Source organism: Chrysochloris asiatica, unplaced genomic scaffold (genome assembly GCF_000296735.1).
Source record: "Chrysochloris asiatica unplaced genomic scaffold, ChrAsi1.0 scaffold00038, whole genome shotgun sequence".
NCBI lineage: Eukaryota > Metazoa > Chordata > Mammalia > Afrosoricida > Chrysochloridae > Chrysochloris > Chrysochloris asiatica.
The window spans coordinates 4,700,490-4,727,039 of NW_006408556.1; the positions used below are offsets into that span (position 1 = coordinate 4,700,490).

A 26,550-nucleotide genomic window follows, 5' to 3' on the forward strand; every position below is an offset into this window, starting at 1 on the left:
GAACATCTGCTAACTCTTCATTTGGCTATTTGTAAAATCCACTGATAGAGTTCTTTAGTATTTCTTATTAAATATCTAGCATATCTAATATATAAAATCTTCTATATTTCTATTGTTTCTGCGATTTACATGTACCAGCAGTTCTAAACTACCAGCCGCTCCGCGGGAGAAAGATGAGGCTTTCTGCTCCCGTAAGGATTTACAGCCTTGGAGATCCTTTACAGGGTCACTATGGGTCGGAACCGACTCGACAGTACTTCCAACAACAAAAACAAGCACAGGAAAGGCTCTGTGTGTTAAGCGTTGGGCTGCTAACAGCAAGGTCAACAGTTCAAAGCCACCAGCTGTTCCGTGAGAGCATGATGAGGCAGTCTGCTCCCGTAAAGATTCATAGTCTTGGAAACCCTATGAACTAGAATCAACTTGATGGCAGTGGTTTGGTTTTGGTTTGTTGTTGTTTAGCACACTAAAAAAAACTAAAGCTGTTCAGCATTAACAAGAAAGATTAACCACATTTGGGAAGCCATCACACACAGACATTCTCTGTTCGGGGGACTCACCTTCATCTCGAGTGTACTCCTCCCCTGAATGAGGTTCAAACAAATAGTCACCTGTAGCCAGTTCAAAGGCCTATGAAAACGAAAAACAGCATATGGAAGGATCAATATTATTTTTTTTCTTTGGAAAAAACCTGCAAATGATCATTTTTTCAAATGTCTAAAATTATTACAAGAGTTTTCCTTTCTACACTTACATCTTTGTAAAATGGAGAAAACAGTAAACACCTAGTTATTAATACTAACATATGGGCTATTTCATGCTTCTCATTCATCCTGCTCCCCAAATAAGTCAACAATTAAGTACCTTCTTGAGACAAAGAGGCATACAATTGGATTCTATGGTCATTTTACTTTTACTAAATTATTCACAGAAAAGCAGGTAGAATCAAAAGTTATACCTCTACATGGTTAGGAACTGAAATTCTGTACCTATAACTGAAACCTTCCTATTAGCTTTCTATCTACTTTAGGGTTTGGCAGAGTGTACATTCTTAACTTTTGCTGTAGAAAGCACTCCTTTCACTGTCCCCATTTCCTAGCTCTGTAGAAAAACAAAAGACGTAAATGCAAAGACAGTCAAGAGCCACTCCTACTCTAATCGATCAGGTTCACAATTTACTAACCAGGAAAAGAAAAGTACATGCCTCTTAAAATGAGACACTCTTTTACAAACTGACAATCAATATTCAAGGGGGTCTTAAGAAGTGTGATTTCCTTTGAAGTAAGTGTCAAGCAGTACGGAACAATAGCTGTTAAATGCAGATAGTAATTTTTAATAATGGGTCACCAGTTATTGATGGGCCACATGGATGTCTCACTGATTACAAATAGACTTAAGAATTGTGGGGTGAATTCGCTCAGGATGCATTCTCAATTCAAATCTAATTTTGGTGACTCACAAGCCTCAGCTTGTACTGTTTCATGACAGGACAGCCTTTCTCGAAACTGAGTAATAATAATACCACCTAGATTAGGGCAATAAAGCCAGAAGATTCATGATAGTTTTAGGAATCAAATACTTGTCTCTCAAATAATCAGGGATGTAATGCCTTCTTGCCAGAGTCCTGGTGTGGTACTGTACAATAAGCACTGGATTGCTAACCACAAACTGAGTTGTTCAAACACACCAGCATCTTCCTCAGAAACCCCACACAGGGTTCCTATGAATGGAACCAACTTGATGGTGCTCAACAAACAAAAACATTGGCTATGGATACATGACATCATTAAATATCTAGTGCTTGCTGTCCTGCAAATACTCAACTCCAGGAAATGAAGCACATGGCAGAGGTCTTAACAGTCGATGCTCCGGACAAGTGGACAGAGGTTGAAAGATGGTTACAACAGACAGAAGGCAGATGAAAAAGCCAAAACCACCATATGGTTTTGTGGTAATTATATCACAGAATAAAAGGGAAGGTTGGAAAACTGCAGAATACAGTTGTAAAGAAGTAAGTTTTACCCTTCTTTTTTGGAGGGGAAAGAACTGAATATATTCTACTACTCACTTGGAGCTTTAAATTGTTTCCTTGACCTTGAGGCAAACAAATGCTTCTTAACCAGAGGTATGCAACCATGAGAACTACTGAGATATTTTTCTAAAATGTTACCTACTGCACACATTTAAAAGGCATAGACAAAGATGTATGGTATGGCATGGCATAGAACTTTCTAGCACTTTTAATTTTTATTTCAGATTTAGGGCATTTCCAAAGCCTTACAAATTCTGGACAGATGAAAGAGGGATCCATCTTCTTGCTGAAATTGTCTAAGAATTAAATTAGTTTCTAATTTTTCATCTAAATGTGTTCTTGATTAGCTTTGAACCAAATTCTAGAGTGGACAAGAATATGAATTTATTCAATTTACTAAATATGTGCAGCCAAATTTACACAGTCTCCTACAAATGCCAGACAGAGTACAAATCTCACTCTGAATTTCAGAGTAAAAGATAAAAAGAAAGAAAGAAACAGGCCCCAGGAAACTAGCACATCCAAGGAAGAAATTGCCCAAAAAAGACAACTGAAGACTTACATATATATATATTTTTCTATGGGGCAAGGAAGGGGATGTTAAAACACTAAGGGAAAAGATAACCTCATCTTCCTATTCCTATGGTCCTACAAGTTTGAACAATGTTCTCCACAAATATTTTCCCCTTCCCTCTTTATAAATGTCTTTCCAACTTGTGTCTAATGTGGCAGACAACTTCTTGTTTCTTTACCATTCAGAAAGGGACTCAATCTTTCCATCAATTAACTGCACTGGATGCAAGATGATCCGTCTCTCTTGGCATTTCTGATATTCGAGGATTTATTTTTACTTTATGAGTATGGTCAAATTAAAACAACATTTTCTGTGTCTATCAGCAAAATGAAAGAAACTTGTCTGGAAAAATAGGGTTCAAGTTTTCATAACATTATCTCATGTGAGGTAATTGCTTTTCATCCCTTGGCAAAGAAAATTCCTCAGGATGAACTACCCAGAACTAGGGTGCATACTCCTTTTTTCTTTTCGTATTACTTCTTAAGCCTGACACTTGAAATACCAAGGTAAACACAGCAAGCATGATCACTACTCTCAAATAAAATAGGAATATGGAATAAAGAAAAAAGAAAAAAAAAAAAATCAAGATACTAATTTTCTCACAGCAAACAACTAATCCACTACCAAGAATCATTCTATAGCTTGATAATCAGATTTTATCTATAAACATATAAAAAACATAAAAATATTTTATAGCTGATGGTATTGCTATCACTTATGATGTCCTATAGCAAATCAACTCAAATCAGATTCTTCACAATACAAAGTTTTAAAGAGTGGCAAAGATATTTGAGATTTATTCCAATATTCGTTGATGTTGTGCACACTCTTCATTCTACTTCAGGCCTGTTTTAGCTGTGGCTGCCAGTCTGTCTCAAGTTTTCCCCAGTTCTGAAGAAAAAACAGATTCTCAGATGGGTGACAGACACTCATGTATTAACTCTGAAAACAGCCTACTGTGAATACTAAATGCTAACAGCACTAAGAGTTTAATAGGTTTCTTAGCTGAGTTCATCATTTGGTGGTTCAAAAATCTGTATTATGCAACCACTCAAAATGTGTTAAACTGAACCAGATATTTAGCTATATCTAACAGACATGACTCCTGCCTGCCTATATGGCAAATATTAAAACCCAGTAGAAGAGAAAAAGCAAGAAAATGCACAATTACAAATTGCGATAAAAGCTCTTGAAAAGATCACTTAACAGAAAATAATGTTAACATGTTTCAATGTGAGACTTCTGGGGAAAATGATCAACTTAATATTATTCATGTGGTTGCTTGCCAGGTACAAGAGAAACTTAGGAATCAATCGGTGACTGTTGTTGTTGTTGTTAAGTGCCGTTGAGTCGGTTCCGACCCATAGCGACCCTGTACAGGGTTTCCGAGGGTGTAAATCTTTACGGGAGTAGAAAGCCTCATCTTTCTCCCGCGGAGCGGCTGGTAGTTTCGAACTGCTGACCTTAAGGTTCGCAGCCCAATTCGTAACCACTACGCTACCAGAGCTCCTTATGTGAAACCTAATCGGTGACTAGGTTTCACATATTGTGAGTTGCAAAGACACCTCAGGAGCTGTTGAACTGTACAGAACGAAGTTGTTTCCTAGAGATTCTATAGTCCAAAAATTAACAGTGCTAAAAGGGCAAGCATATATATTCTCTCTGCATACTCATAACTCCTAATCAAAAACAACATTTTAAGAGCTTTTCTTAGAAATTCTCAATTTTTTTCCCTAATAGTGTATCTTAACATTTATAGTTCCTTTATCCAACAGGATCTTGGAAGGGTCCAAATCGAACACCAGATGCTTATGATCTGGTGTTAAAGAGCTAGTACTCTCCAGGTACTGGATTTTTAGTCTCATTAAGTAAGTCACCAAATTCCTTTTTGCTTGTTAATTTGATGGTCTACTGAAATTAGCAAATAAGGCAAGGTATGCAATTACCACCTATCTGGAAAGACCAAGGGCAAAACACATTACCATGCATGCTGTGCTCCAAATGTCAGCAGGAGTATTGTAGCCAGATCCTATGAGAACTTCTAAGGAGCGATACTGCCTTGTTTGAATATCTTCAGTGAAATGTTTGTGCTGAGTAAACGGAGAAGGAAATAGTATTTTTTAATTTACTTATTCTAAAACATAAGAAGTTAAGACTTTTCAATAATATTTTTTTCCTAAAGTTTTCCCTTTAGATAATCTTATGTATTATTTTGATGCAATTAGTTCTAAATTGCACTTATGCTTTATACAGTCTACTCCAAATTATTTTTGCAAATGGATTACCTGAAATTTAATATAGGTACACAGATTTAGGGAACACCACTATTTTTAAGAAATAGAAAACGATTTTCCCCAAGGAAAAATCAAATTGCTTATTTGTTTAAAATTTTTAAATTGCATTTCAAAAGATAAGTGACACAGATTTAGGTTCAATTTAAACTTTTCGCTCCTATGCGCTTAAGTATGAGAAAATAAAAGATAGACTTGTAGTTCCAAGAAACTTTAAACCACCACCACCCATGAAAAATCCTTGCCCTAATTCTCTTGTGTTCTTTTCATCACCATAAAAATTATCAAGCCTGAATATGGTCCTTGAGCTATCTATCCCACTTATAAAAATTCTTGAGGAAACAACATGTTAGGCACCTTGGAGATATAATCAGAACAACTGGAGTTTCCTTAACAAAAAATTTTTTGGGGGGGTGGGTGGAAATGGGGAAATCTTTATAGTAAAAATTTTAAGAGACATAATATGTAATTTTGCTTTCATGGAATGTATTTGAATCTGACTTCAAATAATCAAACTTGAAAGAAAGTTTGAGATTGTTGAAGAAGGCTGACTGAACATTTATTACTGATGAACATTTGTTACTAATGAACATTTTTAGATGTGACAAGCAAAAAGCAAGGTTTCCTTTAAAGAATTTATGAGGGGCTTCAGAATAATCTGGGTGGGTGGCAGGGTGGAGATACAGTAATAGGAAAATGTGCTTTAAGAAAAATGATATGACATCTGAGAACATTATTCTAGTAATCTTCCAGTGTGTGGACAGAAAACAAGAGAGAAAGGTGAGAAGATGAGAGAATCTTACAGGAGGTCAAACATCTGAGTTAACTAGATGTCAGAAATAAAGGAGAGAGACCTAGGAGAGAATTAAAAAGTCAAGAAAAAAATCCTAACTGAAAGGCCACACTGAGAACAAAATGGATAAAAACAGACCTAATGAACAGAAATCACTGTGAAATTTTAAATACTAGGGACGATGACAATCCTACAGGCTTTCAAAATAAAGAAAAGGTTTCATACAAAGTTTCGAGAAAATCCGATGAACAATGATCTTTAGCAGCAATGCGTCTGGAAACTAACACGGCAGGCCGACCAGGGCAGCCTATTCAGACGATGAGCATAGATCAGAAGACTCCAGGTCCAGGACAGAGCTCTTTGTTGTATCTCTATGTACGGAATAAAGTGATATTTTTGCCACTGGGTCAAAGTGTGGAGCTGAATTAAATGATAAGTGTGCAAATAAAATTAAGCAAATGCAATGTGGTGTTACATAGGATGGGAAAAGGAATCGTAAAATAATACTCAGTTTAGCTAAGGACTGTATGTAAATGTGAAATCATTAAAACCTGAAAGGCAAGAGTATGATGACTGCAGCAGTGATACATAAATCTGTAAAAGTATGTATTTGCAGAATTGGTAAAAAAAAATAAGTAAAAATTCAAGTATATTAAAAAAGTGATTTAATTCTGTTTTATCAGTGGGGCAAGATTTCATCAACACAATAAAGAAAATGGTTCCAAGTATGAAAGAGTCATAGAGAAAAGTGTTCGAGATACAATGGTCTGACAGAACATGAAACAGTGCTATTTAGCAAAGAGTCATTATACTTATATTTCTCTAAAACTTATTTAATTACTTAATTTTTTTTTTTTTAGCATCTATGATGAACAAAAACATCCCTTTAAGTGATAAAAACATACATTCTAGGGAGATGGGTATTAAGGAAGCAAATATGTAGTATCAAATTGTGGTAAATGCTATGGGACGGGATGAAGGTTTATGTGTCTGGAGAGTGGTAGTTTCTAACTATGTTAGGTAAGAAAGGGAAGATTTTCCTGGTAAAATGACATCTGAACAGGAACCTGGAAAAAATGAGTAAGTCATACACTATCAGGCAAGGAAAACAGCAACTGTTCGTTCCTGGGTGGTATGTGGACCATGGTATAGACTTTGACTTTCATTCTGAGGGAGCACACTGCAAGGTTTTCTGTCCATGTGTCATGACTAACAGGATCACTTTTGTGGTCAATGGTCTATAGGGGGCAAAATGGCAGAAGGGAGAGTGAGAGGAGATTATGACAGTCCTGTGTATAGAAAAGTACAGCCTAGGGTAAGCAGTGGCTTGGACCATGAGGTGAAGTAATCCTAATCACTTAGAAAGGTGTTCTACATTCTTAAAAGCTAGTGCTAAACTCTTAACTGAATTTTTTTTCTTAAAAGCTCATCACAGTATCTTAGATTAAATTTAGAAATGAGAGACTGTTTTGGTGTAGGAAGCATTAGGTACAAGATGCTACAAGGATTCAAAAATTTGAGATGATAAAAATGAACATTAAACCCACTGAAGTTTTTGCCTCAATAACCATGGTTAACATTCCTGTTTATAAAGCACAAGGCTCCTTGAGTAATGTCATTGATGTGCAAAACCATTCTGTGAATTTTTAAAAGATGTCCATTAAAAATAGTCCCCCAGAATGCAACTAATGGTCTCTGACCAGCCAGAGCAAAGAGTGAAGAAAATAAAAAAATCAAGGAAATCATGAGACTGCAGGACTAACTGACCATGAAACCCACAGTCCAAGACCACAAGAATCCAGGGTACTCAGCTATCGCTACCACCCCCACCCCTCTGATCAGGACACAATAAAAGGCTCTGGCCAGAGTTTGAAAAAAACGTACAATAAAATTCAAAATGATTAAAAAAGGCCAGACGGCGCATCACCATCACCATCACCACTAGTCTGTAGAGACTGGTGAGGCCCATGGACTCTGGCCTAAGACATCCTTCCAACCTATAACTGAACCCATTTCTGGAGACCACTTTTCAGCCAAACAATAAACCATCCCATTTTTCCATGAACCCTTTGAAGCCCCCTCATATGCCACATAACTTAATATAATTAAGGATGTAATTTAATATCATGTAAATTTTTAGTTGACAAAGGAGTGTCCAAAAGATAACAAAGTGAAATACAATGAGGTTACAATTTAGAAAGTTAGAAGCTAATTCGGTAAGTAGGGATACCTTACCAACACAAGCATTAAGAAAGGAGGCCTGGTAGTACTACAGGGGAAGCACTCTAACCACAAACTCACAGAGTTGGCAGTTCAAACCCATAAGCCATTCCTTGGAAGATAAGGCTTTCTGTTCTCACAAAGATTTACAGCCTCAGGAAGCTACACAGCATCACTACGTGTCAGAATGGACTCAACAGCAGTGGGTTTCCGAGCATTATAGAGGTTATAGTAATGCACCCAAAACAAAAGTGGCCAGAGGTTGACATTACTGAACCTGGGAAATAGGTATCGGGGATGGGGGTGGAGTGTAATGGGGTACATGTGCACAAGGGGAGGAATGATTTTTATTATGCCATTCTCCATACTTCGGCAAATATATTTCAAGTTTTCCAAAATAAAAGGCTGGAAGAAAAAAATGAGGGGAGGGGGAAAAAAGCACCAACAAAATTTATTAAATCATAATCCAGGTACAGAATTACAGTTGTTTTCTTATTTTAACATAATTAAGTCCAGATTCTCACCCATTCTGGGTCACTTCAAAGCAGGGCATGGAGACAAGCTTAACTTACCACCCAACAGGCATTTCCAAGATCAGCAATCTTCACTTGGAGCTTTTCTGCATTTTTTGGTTCAAGGGGATTAACAAGAAAATTTCCAGCAGTGGATTTTCCTATAGACAATAAGTAGCATCAATAAGACTACAACTATAGCCTTGAATAATTAAAGGCTAACACAGCTGTCCAAGGTAATACACTCAGGTGTCTAGTGGGCAACCTACAGTAAATTTTCTAAGATAAAAGACCACAGCAACACCTGGCATTTCTTGAGTTATAAAATTTCTGTTCACACAGTAACAACTCAAGTGCTGTGCATCCAATAAAGTGGTTGATAACGCTCAAACTGGCTACAGTTTTATACACAGATGGTGACTCGGACACCTGCTTTATCATTTTATTGACACAAAAGTCTTTTCTCATCTAGACCGATATTCAGGAGTATGCTGTCCAGTGAAGGAGTACTGGGTAAGTATATCTGCATAGGTACCTTTGTTGTCCAGTGGTCCATTATGATCCCGTTCTTGTTCATCTTCACAAGGTATCTCTGCCCGAATGCTTTCTTGAAGTTGGCTGATGTCCTGGTCTACATTTGAGGAAGTCTGGCACACCATGATATCCGATGTTTCAGAAGCTAAAGGTGTACAAGAGTCTACTTCTTGGGATGTGCTGCTGTCTCCATTTTGTGAGCTTAGGAAACTAGGTTCCTGCTTCAAATTTTGGACGACAGAGTCATTAGCATTATGTAGATCCTCTTTAAGCCTCAATGTCTCTTTATTACTGCTCTCAGTATAATTAACGGTTTCAATTACTCCATTGCAATTTATTTCTGCTGCACCACCCTCTACAACACCACGGTCCATAAGTGTTTGATCCTGGACAATGGTACTTGCCTCTTCTAAGGAACAAACAAACAAAAAGGATGTATGTGTATGTGTGTGAGTGAAAGAACAGAAACATTTCTTGACAAGATTAAAACATTTTCTAGAATTGACATTGGGTAACATTAAAACATGATTGAGCATCTAAAACCTATTTATGGAAGGACAAAGATCTTCTTAACCTTACCCAACTGCTAATGAAGTTACTCTATATTCTATTTCCTGAGAAAAGTTAGAAATTAAATTTGAATATTACCTGCCTAATATTTATTACAAATCCTGTACTATTACTGTATAAGGACACCCCCAGAGATGTGCTGTACTCATGAAATCATTATATTATATAACAATGATAAAATAATGTTAAAGTTTGCTAAAAAGTAAGTTTTGTGATGCTCTATTTATACCAAGTTTTTCTTGGGTCATTTTATTAGGTGGGTTCTCTTTCAAGGGTCTTTCAACAGGACTCTCTGATTCTTCTTGCTTGTTTGGTCTTTTTTGCCCAGGGCCCGATTCTTTCTCCATTTCCTCAATTTCCTGCATTCGCTTCTCTAGTAATTCTGCCTGGCGCTTCTGCTTCTTCTTCAATTTCTTCTTCTTATTCTTTGACATTTTGTCAGCCTGGGCGGAGATTACAAACAAATAAAGCCTTCAGGTGGCTAATCCATTACCCCCAGTTGGAGATAACTGTTAACTTTAATTACTTCCTAATTAAATTTCACTCTTTCCCTAACAAAGCACTTAAGTTTTTCATTACTTTAAAAATGACACAAAATAAAAAAACAAAATTAACAAATCTTGGTCTTCTGAAGAGCCTGTGGGATTGGTTAGTCTAAGATACACTCAAATTTATAGAAGTCTCATCAGTACAAACTTCCTTGAAGTGCATGGGAATTTATTGGAGAAAATTACAGAAGCGCAGGAATATCTTTTTCTTTGACTTTCAAACTCTAAACAAACTGTGACCATCCATGACAGAGGATCCCATGCCGCCCATAGATCAGAATTAAGTACAGAAACACCTTATACTTACTGGTTTAGGCTGGGGAGCAGTACTGACTGAAAAAAGAAAGACAAAAGAAAACCAAGTAAGAATTCTGGCACAGAAGGCAATATAAACTTAAGGTTCAGATAAGACATCCTACCACAATGAAAAGTCTCATTCTTATACAACATACACTGCAGAGAAAACTAGTTTTTTAAAGCAACTTTAGAAGAAAGCCATGCTCATTTTTTAAAGGAAAAAACAGTATATCTTAACATTAACAAACTTAAAATAAATTCCAATAGATTAAATTCGTCCCCAGATAGCATCAATGTATGTAAATGGCCATATCTCCACTATTCCTGGTTTCCACTACCTATGCTGTTAGAACTATTTTATTTCTTAGCCCCATGTTACTTGCTTAGTAGAAAGTCCTTCTAGGGCTCCCATCATTGGCACTTGCCAGTTTTCACAAAGTAATAAAGGCAATACCTTGCACCATATTATGGATATTAATTTAGCTAAGGCAGAAGGTAGCATCTTCAGTCTTCCTTTGTAAAGGAAGTCAGTAATAACTGATAGTTCAAGGTGAGTATCAAGGCAGTTCATCAAGTATAATTAAAGTACTAGAATTAAAACATTACCTTAAATGGAAAAAAAATCATCAAACTCATTATGGTCAATAGTCATAAATCATTTATTTGTTAGCACATAGTATTGTGTGGCTCTCACTATTAATTGATTTAGCATCAAGTTTAATCCCAATAAAATACATGAGGGAAAATGAAGCCAAGGTCACCCAAACAATTGTATAGACAGGATTCAAACCAGGTCTATCCAATTCCAGTGTTAAACCCAAGCTCTTAAAACTGTTATCTTGCCCTTCCTAATGTTTACTTGCCACTCCAGAGATCCCTGATCCATAGGAACCACATGGGATCATGGTAAGAGGTATACATATGCAATGATCATCAAAGCACAAAATAAAGCACTTCAAAGCAACAACACAAATCAACTTTCATGATAACCATATGGGAACAACACTCAGAATAAAGTCAGTCTCTTAAAGGTTGGGGCTATTTATCACATTTTATTAATCAATAAATGAATGGTATTTTACAGCCTAGTATTAGAATAAAAATAATTTATCTTAATTTCTTCTAAGAAGAACAGCACAATTCTCCAAGAAAATATACCTGCAGATCCGGAAGGTGGAGGAGCTCCAGACCGCTGCCATTCTGTTGCTTCTGCAGCCAGCCTCCGAATGTACTGCTCATTCACTGACAACAAGATATTCTCTGGTTTAATGTCAGTGTGGATGATACGGCACTTGGTGTGTAAATAATCCAGACCCTGTAATACCTGAGTGGGAATAGAGCAGGAAAGGGTTGTGAGCATAGAATACACATCTTTCTGGAGAAGGAAGAAGTCACAGCATATTAAAAAAAAAAAAAAAAAAAATTTAACTATAAGAGTTTCTATAGAGAATAAAGGTTTTTTTTGTTCTTTTTTAAAAAGCCCAAACAAAAACTTAGTCAGAAATATTCATTGTAAATTCTATGAACACCAGCAAGAGTTTATTGATATACAGAGTTCTCCTATATTTTACAAAGCTAACTTCTTTGGGAGATATAGTTTAGCTAAGTACACTATAAAAACTGTGAGTAAATGTTTAACACTAGGCTATGATACATAGGTGATCACAGAGATTTAGATTTAGATAATTCAAATTTCCTTATTGATGAAGAATTGAAGTGTCTTGCTTTTCAGTTTAGAGCTCTTTCCACCAAGACACATTTACCCAAACAAATCATTTGCTCTTTGAAGTATTTATATTTTCCTAATTGTAAATTCTGTTCCGACTTGACAGCACTTAACATCAACGGTAAATTCTAAGCTGTGTATCGAGGGCTTTTAGAATATGACAAAATATCCATGAATAATGTAATGTCATATAAAGAGGTGGTAATAATTAAACCTAACAAATGTCTATTTTATTCTACATAATTAATGTTTACAACCAGAACTTCTGGTTTCTAAGTCTGGTTCATCATACAATTTCCTTTTAAGAATCACCATGGAAGATGAATCTGGAAGAAAATGGTGATGCTACACATCTTAAAATAAAATCACTAGGAGCTAAGTATGAACATACAATTTTATAAATTTAAAAAATAGTTCTTAAAATAACAAAAATCCTATTTAAAATAAACTCTTAATCACTTGAAGAGTATTCAAAAACATAACAATTTTTAAAACGTACATAGGAAAGCATAAGATACATACTTGCTGGATGATTTTTTTGACACAAGGCAGTGGAAGCCCCTGATAATTTGACTTGATGATCCACTTTAGCAGATGATGTCCCAAGACTTCAAACACCATGCAGATATCTAGAGATTTGTTAAGGAGGAACAAGAAGGCACAAAAGAACAGGGGCAAAACAAGATGTGTTCTACTTCAATGAAAATCCCATTATATTATCTTCTTTCAGTATAAAATGTTATTACTTTTGGGTGGGGGGAAAAAAAGGCTTTTAGTATTCTGAAATTACTAAAGTTAACACTATAGTCACTGAAAACAGAAAATGTAAAGGTGAGGGTTGAGTTGACTTATGATAAAACTATGCACATTAAAACACTAGTGATAAAAGAAAAAGTAAAATGTACAAATGTAATTAGTGAAAACATTAAATTCAAACTGCTGTTTATAGCAGATAAAGCAGTTTCTTCCCTGATGTCTAAACTAATGTCCAGGGTTAACAACTCCTATCTTCAATTGGTCTCAATCTAGTCTTAAAGCAAAGAAAAACATACTTTGCCTTAACAAAAGACAATATACCAAAACTTAACTAAAAAACTGCAAATGCCAACATTTTTTCAAAACAGAAACGGACTTGCCTTATGTTTTGCCAACAAGTCAATTCCAGCTCAAAGTAAGCCCATAGTGTCAGAGTAAAGCTGTGTTCCATATACGGTTTTCAGTAGCTGCTTTTTCAGAAGTAAATCAACAAGTCTTTTATATAAAATTAATCTTGGTTCTAGCGCCACCATGTGTTCTCTTTTTGTATGAGCGTCTAATCATACCACACAGCAGGAATAATCTTGACGCTTGTTAGTACATATGGTAAGCAGATATATTAGTTGTGTGATGTTGGTATCTTCTAAAAAAATCAAGATATACAAGGGGGCTTCAAATAGTCTGTTCTCTTTTAATTTCATTTTTCCACAAACCTTTTAAAGCCCCCCTCACACATGATAAACTCAAGTCCAGATTTTTGTTTTTAAAGGAAACCTGGGCTTCTTGGAGAAAAGGCTATTGACTGGGAAAAGATGTGAACCTGAAATTCCTTGCCAGCAAGTAAGAAAACATGGCAGGAAGAAATAGGAACCAGCTGGAAGACTATTATCAATGGTCAAACTTGAGACCATTTCAACATCAAACAGTGAAGAGTGAACATCACTTATGACCAGCCGCTCCTTGGAAGCCCTTTACAAGGTGGCTGTGAGTCGGAAATGACTCAGTGGCACTTGAGAACAATATACTTGTACACCTAGAAGAACTGCTAGCTTGAAAGGTAATGATATGCTTTAGGAGGCCATGCCAACCTGTTTCTCTCAGTGGCTATATTATTCTAAATTCCCAGCAGCAATGTATAAGGAAGCAATACCCTGATTCCTATCCTCTCCAGCTTTTCGGTATTTTGAAGTTTTGCCAATTGAATGAGTATAAAATGCTATCTTGTTGTGGTCTTATGTGGTGTATTTCCCTGATTACAAATGAAATATCTCTTCATTTATTGTGATGTGTTTCCTCTTCTGTGAAATGTCTGTTTGTATCTGAGTTATAGGTGCTCTCCTTATTAATCTGTAGGATTTCTTTATCTATTCTTTTTTTTAATGTTTTAGTGTGAATTATGTGATAGTTTACATGGGAGAACATTAGCTTTACACTCATCCTATTGTACATCATTTCATTGCCATGGTTACAATCCCCTCCATGCATCATCAACCAACAAAGGGGTGTACCCTCAGGTTGTCAGCACACAGCGCCTCTCCCACTCTGTCTTTATATATTCTTGATACTAATCCATTATCAGTTATAGATATTGCAAATATCCCTTCTCAGTTTCTACCTTGTCTTTCTACTTTATCTTGTATTTCTAAATTTAATAAGCTCAAATACATTTACCCTTCAAATAATAAAAAAAAATTAACAACTGAAATTAGAAATAGGATGAGTCCATACTGACACTAAAATGTTGACACAAAATTGTTCATTATAAATGGAAAAAGGTATTTTTACAATAGTGAAATCTGGAAAACATTGCCTTAACCAAGTGATCAAACTTAACATCACTGATTGAACAAATTCACATTATGTTTCCTCTGGTGTAACACAATCAGAACAAAACATAATCCATGTAGTAGAGAAAAACACAGTACCTGTTACTGTCGACCTGATTCTGATTCAAACCTGAACTTAATATGCGGAAATAATCAGACAAATCTAAATTAAGGAACAAAGCAACTGGCCTGGTTTCCTTAAACAAATAAAGTAATGTCAGAAAGGAATTATAAAATAAAGAGTATTAAAGGTCATGACAACCTTCAATAAATACATTAAAATGAGATGCCACCTCAAACTCACCAGAGTGGCTAAAATAAAAACAGACTAAAATCGATGAATGTAGATGAGAAAGTGCAGCATTTAGAACTTTACTGGAAGTGTAAAACAGTAAACCTCTTTAAAAAGTCTGGAGAGATCATGGTAGCTAGACTTCATGTTGTTGTAAAGTGTTGACCAGTCGATTCCGACCCAAAGTGACCCTGTATAGGGTTTCCAAGGAGCAGCTGTTGAGCTTGAACTGCCGACCTTGCAGTTCAAACGGCTTTGCAGTCTGGCGCATTTACCCACAAATAGAGTTTGAACTGCAAGGTCGGCGTTTCAAGCTCACCAGCTGCTCCTTGGAAACCCTATACAGGGTCACTATGGGTAGGAATAGACTCCACGAAACTCAATAACAACAAGACGTCACAGAAGAAATAGAAAGAAGAGAACTACAAAAATAAAAGTCCCCTGAGGATCTGCATATAGTCTCCCTCAAGTATTCATCATAGTACTAACAACTACAAAGGTGTGAGGAAATTACCAGGCAGAAGAAAACAACCAATTAGAGAAAAGAGTGCCCAACATTCACAAAGGGATGGACACAATACCTGTTCCCACCACAGATAGGAAAAATTCAGTCATTAAACGTTAGGTAAAGAAGCAGGAAAACTGACGCCCCCCAAAAAAGAATAGAAACTGATCCAGAACTGACATATATAACAGAATTGGCAGGCAAAGACACAGAATAGTTTCCATATATTCGATATTGTATACCATACATTCAAAAAGTTGGAGACATAGAAGATAATTGAAAAATACACCGGGAATGCATTAATGGCTGATTGAGACACTGCAGGCAAAAAAAATGCAAACTTCAAGGCATAGCAATAAATTATCTAAAATGAGAAACACAGCGAGGGAAAAATAAAATCTATCAAAGAGCTTAATAAGCAAACTGTGGGATAACTTTCTAAACCAAACCCATTGCTGTCAAATCAATTCCGACTCACAACTCTATAGGGCAGAGGAGAACTGCCCTAGAGGTTTTGAAGCTGTAAATCTTTACAGAAGCAAACTGCCATACCTTTCATCCATGGAAAGGCTGGCGAGTCCAAACTGCTGACCCTGCAGTTAGTAGCAAGCACTGTATCACTTAACCACTGTGCCACCGAGGCTTCTTGGGATTACCCAAAAAGGGTGAGAGGATGAGTCAGAAGGTGAAGCATTTCAACCTGGTAGCAATGCACATCTCTAGATTCTGGGCATCATGATTCAGGAAAAGGAATTAGGGCTCATTAGAGAAATGGTTGGCTCCAGGTTTGGGATAGTATAAAGTACAAGATGTGTCTGGAGCATCTTTATGTCCCAGATAATAAACTGTCAAAGATATCTTGGGATGTAACAATAACAACAACAACAACAAAAAAAACAGGACCTAAAAGAAACGAAAACTTGATTCATAATAGTAAAAAACAAAATCTCAATTAGCAATAAAAAGGAATGAATTAGTTTAGGAAATAACATGAAGAAATTAAAAAAAAAATTTGTTGGACAAAAAAGTCAGACACAGTAGAGTATATATTGTATAAACTCCATTTATATGATGACAAAACCAATCTACAGCAAAAGGGCAATGACTAGAAAGCTTCATTAGGAAGCCTGATGGGATAAAAATAATGTCCAGTATCTTGACTTGGAAAATGGACTAAATCTGTTTTGAAAAGCAAAGAATGCTTCTTTGAAGCAAGGATGGAGACGTCGTTTCTCATACTTTGGACATGTTGTCAGATGGGACCAGTCCCTGAGGAAGGACACAAGCTTGGTAGAGAGTCAGTGAAAAAGAGGAAAGACCCTCAACAAGATGGACCGACAGTACCTACAACAATGGGCTTAAGCACAGCATCAACTGTGAGGATGACACATGATAGAAGTATTTTGTTCTGTTGTACACAGGGTCACTATGAGTTAGAACTAACTCAATGGTAACTAACAACATAACATCAAGCACTGGTGCATGCGTCTGGCAAAACTCAGATCATTCACCTATCAATTTGGGTGAAAGGAAAGACAACATACCATAAGGTGGTGACCAGCACAATATCACGAAGAAAAAGAAGACAAGGGAAATACACAAGAGTCACAGACAACAAAGGCCCAACACTATTACTCACCCAATCCTGCGTTACCACTAACATGCATTTATCTACCAGTGGACAACATAAGTAAACAGGCAAGAGGAAAAGTATGGTTAAGTGAATGGTACTATACCCACAGCCATACATAGGTTTGGCATATAATATTCTCACACACATATCTGTATGTGTTGTAAATAAATCCAAGGAGCCCTGGTGGTACAGTGGGTTAAGTGTTGGGATGCTGACTGAAAGGTCAGCAGTTTGAACTCACTAACCACTCCATAGGAAACAAATGAGGCAATCTGCTTCCATAAAGATTTACAGCCTTGGAAATCTTATAGAGTTGGCTATGAGTAGGAATTTACTCAAATACAGTGGGTTGAAACCAGAACCAGATGGTACCCTGGCTGACTGCTCTGAAAGGGATCACAATACAAAGTCCTGGGTGGATCAGGAGAAAAATGGGGAACAAAACATAGTCTTAAAAAAGACTTATTAGCCTTTCTAGCCTGGAACTGAGCTCGTCCCTGTAACTCAACTTTCTGCCAAACAGACAGACCTATATGGTGAACAGGAACACCTGGGAGATAGTCACACACTCCTCAAAATCAAAAGGGCAGCATTTGCCCAGGAATAAAGCTCAGATGCAGGAAGTTAGGATAAGAAAGAAGAACAAAAAGAAATGGTAAACACAGGTAGGAAGTGAGAAGAGTGCTGTTATATTGTGGGAATTGTAATTAACAGTATGAAATAAAATGATATGAATTATTAAATTAAAAAAAAAAACTTTCACCCAAATCATAAGTTAAAAAAACTCAAACCAATGATGAGGGAAAGATTTTCTTTACAAACATATTCCAGCTAGTAAAGAAACAATATATAAGAATATCAGTTTCACAACTTTTATGAATTAATGGAACATCATAAAGAGACCACACTATCTCCTGGTGTGGCGTTGTAGTTAATGCACTGGACTGCAAAGTCAGTTTGATCTACCAGGTCGGCAGGGTCAAGCTCCTAGGAAAGCCTATAAAGGGTAGCTACCAACTCTATAACACTTAACAACAACAAAACAACATCAGACACTACGATCCTCCTGGACTGCCAACCACAAAGTCAGCAGTTCAAACCCACCAGGTACTCCTTGAAAACCCTATACAGGGACACTCTAATCTCTGAGGTTAAGTGCCATCAAGCAGGTTGTGACTTAGTGCGACCCTGTATAGGATATCTGAGGCTGTAAATCTTTGTGGGAGCAGAAAGCATCATTCTTCTCCTCACAAGCAGAAAGTGGCCTCAAACCGCCAGCCTGTGGTTCGCAGTCTAATGCTTACCCTCTAGAGCCACCACGCTCCCAACAACAATACAAGTACACAATACCTTACTGCAAACAAACCAACCACCAAACCTGACTCCCAACACCTACTATATCTAGATCTAACCCCCAAAATTACAGGGCACATGGGGAACAGAGGAACTTGCTAACTGCCACTAAAAGGATGCAATTATCAAACTCCCGCCTGTCAGAAACTACAAACAAAGATTCTTGCTTCTTCAAATAAATTGCATGGGAGAAGAAAAGGCTAGAGGGATAATCTATAGCTTAAGAGATCCAAAGAAGCATAAGGGAGCTTGATGATTCTTATAGCAATTTCCCTTAGAAATCCAGGTATCTGGGATCTGTACCCTCTTCTCCAAGCAAATGACTCACAACTAACTGCAAATGATAGATTAAGTTCATATTATCACCTGATCTCCCTTTTTTTTTATTCCATTAAAATCTCTTCCCAGATCACCACTGGAATTGAAAATGTGTGTTAAGGGAAGTTAAACATGTAGGAATGGTAAAATAACATGCTCCTCTTTATACATTTCTAAGTAACTTAAGAACAGATAATTTTGGATTCTCCAATCTAAATGAGATACTATTTCATCTTTCACAGTGAAAAATCCAGTAAGTCTTTAGAAGCCTGGTTGTTGTTTTTAAGTGCCGTCAAGTCGGTTCCAACTCAAAGCGACCCTGTACAGGGTTTCCAAAGAGCAGTCGCTAAGTCTGAAACATGGTAACTACCTTTTAAATAGTGTGCTTCAGATAATGTTGACAGTACCTTGTGAAGACAAATCAGCTAAGAAAGTTGGATAAAACACAAAACGTGTTAGTCAGTTTTTTTACATTACGCTAGAAAGGAAACCACCACGTATTTAGATTCTGAGCATAACCTACAAACAAGCACAGCGTCTTCAAAGTCTGTGTCTGGTGAATAGCAAATGAAATTACGCCTTAGTTTCTTGTGTAGCTTAGTATTTACCATGAAAAATAACTATGCTAAAAGGTGACAGAACATTTATTTAGTAATACGAGACATTTTCTTTAAAAGTTTTTCTTTTTACTTCAGTTTAATTTGCCTGAAAAGAGAAAAAGAGTCTAAGCAATATCCTGGAAAATCATAAAACAAGATAGACATGATTCACACCTGTGTGTTCAGAAGTTTACAATGAAAGATAATTTTGTAACAACTTTGTCTTAAGAAGAGACTGATACTATTTGCATGACTGTGGTTCCTTTCTTTGAGATAAAAGTTAAAACATGACTGATTCTCAAATAGTTTCTTAAAAGGATACGGGTTCCATTAACTCCTGATATTTTAAAGTCATCAAGCAGTTGAACAACCATTTCTCTATTTGGATCATTAGGGTCTGAATTTCGAACCTATAGTGGGAAGAAGTATTTATCAGAAGGGGAAGTATGAAAGTAAATTAAATGGTAGGGGAGGAAATACCTACAGAAAATACAACAAAGGATTAATAACCCAAAGAACTCATGCAAATCAATAAGGAGATATGTTAAATTTTCAGTAGCACAACAGGTAAAACAAATGTAGACAGTTCACAAGATGATATAAAACTAACAAAGACTATTTTTTCTAATTCAACCAAAAAATGCTGCCCGATGATTAAGTATTGGTTTCCAGGTCATGAAGAACTAAGGAGCTTTTACAGAAATCAAGTTAACTGCAGCAATAACATTATTTATTTAGCTGACATTTTCTCCCCCATAGAAAAAGCTTCACCAGTGAAGGAAGCTGTACGTTGACTGACTTTTTTGGCACAAGCTCTGTATCTAACCATAGACAAACACTTTGAAAAGCACTGCCTTAGAACTCTCCTGGTACAATACCCTTTACAAATGAAAAAACCTTAGAAATGAAAAAGGTATAGAAAAATAAAAATGATTGACTTTGAAGACAAAACAAGATAGAGCTGGGCCTAAAACCCAGATTATCAAACTGAGTTAAAGTAAGCTCTTCTACACCACACCATGAAATCCTAGTGTGGCGCTGTGGGTTAATGAGCTGGACTGCAAAGTCAGTTTGAACCTCAAGGTCGGTGGTTCAAGCTCACCAGTCATTCCTCGGAAACGCTATACAGAGTCATCATGGGTCAGAACTGACTCAACAACATTTAAAAACAATAGACTGGGGGGTAAGGAGCCCTGGTAGTGTAGTGGATTGCAAGTTGGGCTGCTAACCAGAAAGTCCGCAGTTTGTATCTACCAGTCACTCCATGGGAGAAAGATGAGGCTTTCTGCTCCTGTAAAGATTTACAGCCTTAGTAACTCTACACAGGGTTGCTATGAGTTGGAACCAACTCGACAGCAAACAGCTACCATGACCACCATCACACTTCCAAATTTATAGTAAAATTGCAAAGAAATTCTTGGTGAACTTTTCCTAAATTATTTTCCAAGTATACATGGAATAAATACAGTATTTTAATGTTACATTTTAAAAAATGTTTTATTACATATTTTAACATATAATTGTTTTTAAGTGTCATTGAATGGGCTCCAACTCACAATAAATTTTTGCAGGAGCAGAAAATCATCTTTCTGATGGGCTGATGGGCTTAAACTATTGATTTTGCAGTTTGCACTCCAGTACTTATCCTACAAAGCCACCATGCTCCCCTAAACACGGGATTTCCGAGGAGCAGCAGGTGAGTTTGCACCACCTTGAGGTTGAGTGCTTATCCTACAGCACCACACCAGGACTCCATAACATATATGTTGTTGTTGTTAAGTGCCGTAGAGTCAGTTCCAACCTATAGCAATCCTGTATAGGGTTTCCGAGGAGCAGCTGGTGCGCTTGAACCGCCAATCTTGCAGTTCAAATGGCCTGCAGTCTGGTGCATTAACCCACAGCACCACACCAGGACTCCATAACATATAATGTTGTTGTTATGTGCTGTGGAGTTGGTTCAGAATCATAGCAACCCTGTACAGGTTTTCCGAGGCTACAAATCTTTACGGGAGCAGAAAGCCTCATCTTTCTCCTGCGAGCAGCTGGTAGTTTCGAACTGCTGACCACTGGAGATTAGCTGTCTGATTCGTAACCACTATATAATAGATATTACATATTTGCTCTCATAACCTCTTTTACCATAGTAGGAAAGAAAAACATGTATGGCAGTGCTAACTGGGACATACAACATGCTTTAAAACATTTTTTGTTTGTTTATTTGAGGGTTTTTGTGGGGTTTCTTTGTTTTACATTAACCATCACTGTACATATTATATGCACCAAATGTGCAATTAGTGTCTACCTCTTTAAAGATATTGAACGCTATGGTTAAAACTAGCCAGGCTATGCTTTGAACTTCATAAATATGCTCTAATACTCACTGATTTCAGCAACCGGATTTCATCTAATGCTGTTTCGGTATAATGTTCAGCACTTTTAACTACTTTCATTGCTACAAACTTCTTCCCCCTATGAAACAAACATAAGCAATTAGGAGTAAATGTCCTACTCTTTACTTTAGCTAATATTTAGCTCTAAATGGTTGATGACACTGGCTAATGTCACTATTATACAAACCAGCTGTCCCTTCTTAAACACTCTCCTACCCACAATGGAAGCAGAAAGAACCAGTACAAATACTGACTTTGTGTTTCCTTGTACATGAACAGAGGTTTCTTCTATGGGATCACTGTATCCATTAATGGTACTAAAACCCCCAAACCCACCAGCCATTGAACAGATTTCAACTCATAAAGACCCCATATAGGGTTTCTGAGACTAAAACTCTCTTGGGAGTGGTCAGCTTTTATCTTTCTCCCAGAGCGGCAGGTGAATTTGAATTGCTGACCCTGCAGTTAGAAAGCAGTCCAATGCCTAGACAAATTTAATTTACAGGAAGAAAATCCATTCTCAAATAATGTCAGTTATGTAACATTTTCTCTAAGTTAAAATCTATCTTCAGAATGTCTCCCCTGATCCCAAGTAACACCGAGCAATGGGGATAAAGAACCCATGAGCCAGCAGTAGTCTGAATACTCGTGTGTTGGTGTTGAGTGCCATTTAGTCGATTCTGACTCATGGTGATCCTGTATGGGGTTCCCAAGGAGCAGCTGACCTTGTGCTTCACAGTCCAGTGTTTATCCTACAGCACCACACCAGGAGGCCTGTGCACTCATATAACAAAAACTAAAGGATTAAAAGCTGTAATACTTTTTAACAGAAAGCCAAAAGAAATATTTGGATGAAAACAAAATGATAAAAATCAAATGATGAAAAGTGAAGGGTACAGATAGCAATTACTGTCTCAAAGACAAAATATACACTTAGTTATTGTCTATAATTTTTACCACAATTTTGTAAAAGAAAACTCTAGACTGTATGTATGGCTGAGCAAATTTGTTATGAAAACAAAATAGAAGAAAATAAATAATTTCATTAAGTCTGGTTTAGGACATTATCTAAAAATTTAACTGTACTCCAATGAAAAGACAACTATTAATTTGCATACTATGCCTCCACTCATTATTTATAATGCTTTGAACTGGGGAGTTCTGCGGGCTGGTGTGGCGCTGTGGGTTAATGCGCCAGACTGCAAAGCTATTTGAACTGCAAGGTTGGCAGTTCAAGCTCACCAGCTGCTCCTAGGAAACCCTATACAGGGTCACTATGGGTCGGAATCGTCTCGATGACACTTAACAACAACACGGGCTTTACTGGAGTCCTGGTGTGGCGCTGTGGGTTAATGCACCTGACTGCAAATTTGATCTGAACCATAAGGTAAGTGGTTTAAGCTCATCAGTTGCTCCTTGGAAACCCTATACGGGGTCAATATGGGTCTGAACCAACTCAATGACACTTCACAACAAACAACAACAACAGGCTTTACTGATATTACCGTAATCAATTTCTTGTCTCTTAGGTAGAAGGGTAGATATACATTACTGACTTCATGAGAGGAAAGTGCTGTGTCCAAGAACATACAGATTGTTAACTAGAATACATTTCTGATTGGTTTGAGACGGACTACTTAGTCAGTCTAAAGCTAGCCTGTAGCCCTAATCACCTCTGGGGGGAAAAAATCAGACAAAAAGTTAGGCTAAACAAAGTATTTTACAGAATTACTAACTAAAACTTACTGAATATCCCATGACAACCATACTGTTGAAAAGTGTCCCCAACCCAGTTTTCGGATCACATGATATCTCCCATTGAATAGGTCTCCAATTTTCACAAGATGATAACCTCCTAGAAGAAGCAATGGGAGGAAAATTTTGCTTTATTCACAACGAGCAGAATAAGAAACTATAACTATTTAAATACTGAAGAGTAAGAGCAGATACCTTACATCCCATTTTTAACACACCTAGTCCTGGTATGGTACTCTAGGATACTGTACTGGATTAACAATGGACTGTTAATCATAAGGTCAGTGGTTCAAACCAATCCACTGCTCCTTAGAAACCCTATACAGGGTCGCTATGAGTCAATCAAAGAGCTCTGGTAGCACAGTGGTTATGAGTCAGGCTGCTACCCTCAAAGGTCAGCAATTTGAAACTACTAGCCATTCCACAGGAGAAAGATGAGGCTTTCTGCTCCCATAAACATTTACAGTCTCAGAAAACCTACGTAGGGTTGCTATGAATTGGATCTCACTGGACAGCACATAATCAGCACCGTGAGTCAGTCAGAACTGACTCCACATCCTGGCCTGACAGCACTTAACAACATATACTTTTTATCTACTGAACATGATTTCTTTTATGATACCTTTATCTGCTAAATATTGTCTGTTTTACGAAGGAGCCTCAAAGTTTATGAAAAATTCCATTATCCTTCAATTTCATTCCCCACTAACTTTTTGATGCCCTCTTATATATTATTGCCCTCTTACTGAACAGAAGGAAATTGTAAAAGCCAAATCAGGCACAGTATTAATGAATTCATTAGAAAAAAAAAAAAAAAAGCGGTTACTTTCAGAAATGTCACCCTCAAAAGGTTATATATATATCACGGTATTCTTTTCCCTCAATAACCCAATAGATTAATCTAAACACCAAAAATGTATTTATAGTTGCAGTTTCAGGATGTTTTTTAGTAAGGAGACTATTGATTTAGCTATTAAAAAAAAAAGAGCGAGAGAGAAAACACAGGAGGATTTGCTTCTGCAAATCAAAACCAAGTGAGTTCTTAAGAGGTGGGATTCAGGTATTATTACACCAATCTTTGCCTGCTGAGGAAAAAGGTCCAGGTTATGCTCAAAGATGGTACAGCATGCTTTGTTTTACGTTCCTAACCAAGGATCCTAGAGAGTCTCTTAAACAAACAGAAAAGACAGCAAGCAACCTTAAGGCACAGTTTAAATACCTGTAATGCCACATTAATTACCGTTGAGAAAAAAGTAATCAGAAGATGTTTTTTAAAAAAAACCTACACACCAAAATGTTACCATTGCCTACTACTGGGTGATAGCATTACAGATGGCTTATATTTTCTTCTTTTGCTTAATATATTTCTGAAATTTTCAACGATAAATATCTTTAAAGATCAATAAAGTCAGTTAAACTAAAGAGCAAATACTATTTCCTATAGCTTAGACGAAAACAATACACGAAAAGTAGGCTTACAGGCCTTCAAAAAGTTGAGAAAATGGAATTAAGGGATAATGGAATTTTCCCACAAACTTTTGAAGCCCCCTCATAAACTAATAGACCAAACATCAAAATGAGAAATTGCAAATAGGTTGATCATGTTTCACTAGTATTTGCCTTAGAGAAAGCCTAACCTTTACAATAATCATTGGGATCTTCCTGCTCATCATCATCAGATCCCAGGATCTCCTCTTCTTGCTCTGGTAGATCACTCTCAGAGTGGGGAGCAGAGCCTCGGTGCTGAGTTTCAGATCTACGAAACAATACAAAAATGTTCACTACATATGAAGAGAAGTAAATAGGACTGTAAGGTAATGTCATTATCAAATCTACCCTCCCATCTCCGTTAACTTTCAGATCATATAAAAGATAATATTACTTAGTGGCAGCATAAGAAAATAGCTATAGCTTTACCTCATTTAGGAAAAGACTGCTTTATAAAAACTCAGTATATGACAAATCAAATCTGGAAAATACATAAAATACAAAGAGGAAAAATTATATGAATTCTAATATCAAAACATACAAGGGGGCGCTTCAAAAAGTTCAAAGAAGAAATCCATTCTCTTTCAATTATACTTTTCTATGAATTTTTTGAAGCTCCCTCATATTCACTGAAAAAATCCTATGTTAAGACTACAGTATAGTGTAAATATAACTCTTATATGCACTTGGAAACAAAAAATACATGTGACACATTTATTGCAATACTCACTTCAAAGCAGTGGTCTGGAACTAAACCCGCAACATCTCCAAGGTTTATCTGTATATGTCTATAATCTGAACAACTACTTAACATTTCTTCCTATTAACTAGGAGGACACTAGAGTATTTCCTTCTAGTCAATGGCCATGAACATTTTTGTTGTTATTAAATACAGTCAAGTTGGCTTCATATAAAGCAGGGTACACAGCATTCCTCTCAATAGCTGTATGAAAAGGAATTTCACATCCCATTTTGTTCAATCTCTATCTTTTCACAAACTTTCTCCCAACAATTCAATTTAACAGAGGACAAATTAATTAGCAAACCAGTCACATGATATTACTGGGCTAATGAGATGTAAGAAATAGCTTGGTGAATATAATTAATGATTTAGATTTAAAATTCTGGGTGGCCATTTTTACCTGCTTCTTGTATGGATTTTTTTCACCTCCAGGGTATACAAATATATACAAAAGAATATCAGGTTTCGTAAAAGTTAGATCAATGAAAACTAGGGAAACCGTCAATGAGATGGACTAACATAACAGCCAGAAATGTGGGCTCAAAACCAGGACCGATCAGGAAGCTGGTTCAGGATCAGGTTTCGTCCTGTTACATAAAAGATCCTAAAGTCGTGGTTGGCTCAATGGCAACTAATGGCATAAATGTGATAAAAAGTCTTTGGTTTAATATGAAATTACGTGCCCACTTTCCTAAGTAGAAATTAATGTGTATGAATGAACAACATGCCTAAATTTAAAATTAAGACAGAATTCTAAAACAGATTTTCTGATTCCAAACTTATAACAGCAGATGTT

General features: G+C 36.7%; 1 protein-coding gene across 3 annotated transcripts in view; it reads right to left on the reverse strand.

The window, feature by feature from the left end:
- SRPK1 (SRSF protein kinase 1) overlaps nt 1–26,550 on the reverse strand; it is a 56,764-nt gene that overhangs the window by 6,483 nt on the left and 23,731 nt on the right. For 2 of the 3 annotated variants that reach the window (XM_006860400.1, XM_006860399.1), the window contains 12 exons: nt 25,162–25,280; nt 23,516–23,624; nt 21,761–21,848; nt 19,702–19,789; nt 12,620–12,726; nt 11,530–11,695; nt 10,382–10,407; nt 9,756–9,969; nt 8,958–9,365; nt 8,483–8,583; nt 4,589–4,696; nt 561–630 (listed from right to left, as the gene is read on the reverse strand). In XM_006860400.1, coding sequence (XP_006860462.1) covers nt 561–630; nt 4,589–4,696; nt 8,483–8,583; nt 8,958–9,365; nt 9,756–9,969; nt 10,382–10,407; nt 11,530–11,695; nt 12,620–12,726; nt 19,702–19,789; nt 21,761–21,848; nt 23,516–23,624; nt 25,162–25,280 — 1,604 coding nt within the window. Of the gene's footprint in view, nt 1–560; nt 631–4,588; nt 4,697–8,482; nt 8,584–8,957; nt 9,366–9,755; nt 9,970–10,381; nt 10,408–11,529; nt 11,696–12,619; nt 12,727–19,701; nt 19,790–21,760; nt 21,849–23,515; nt 23,625–25,161; nt 25,306–26,550 lie in introns of all 3 variants that reach the window. The other variant, XM_006860401.1, reaches the window with a different exon arrangement.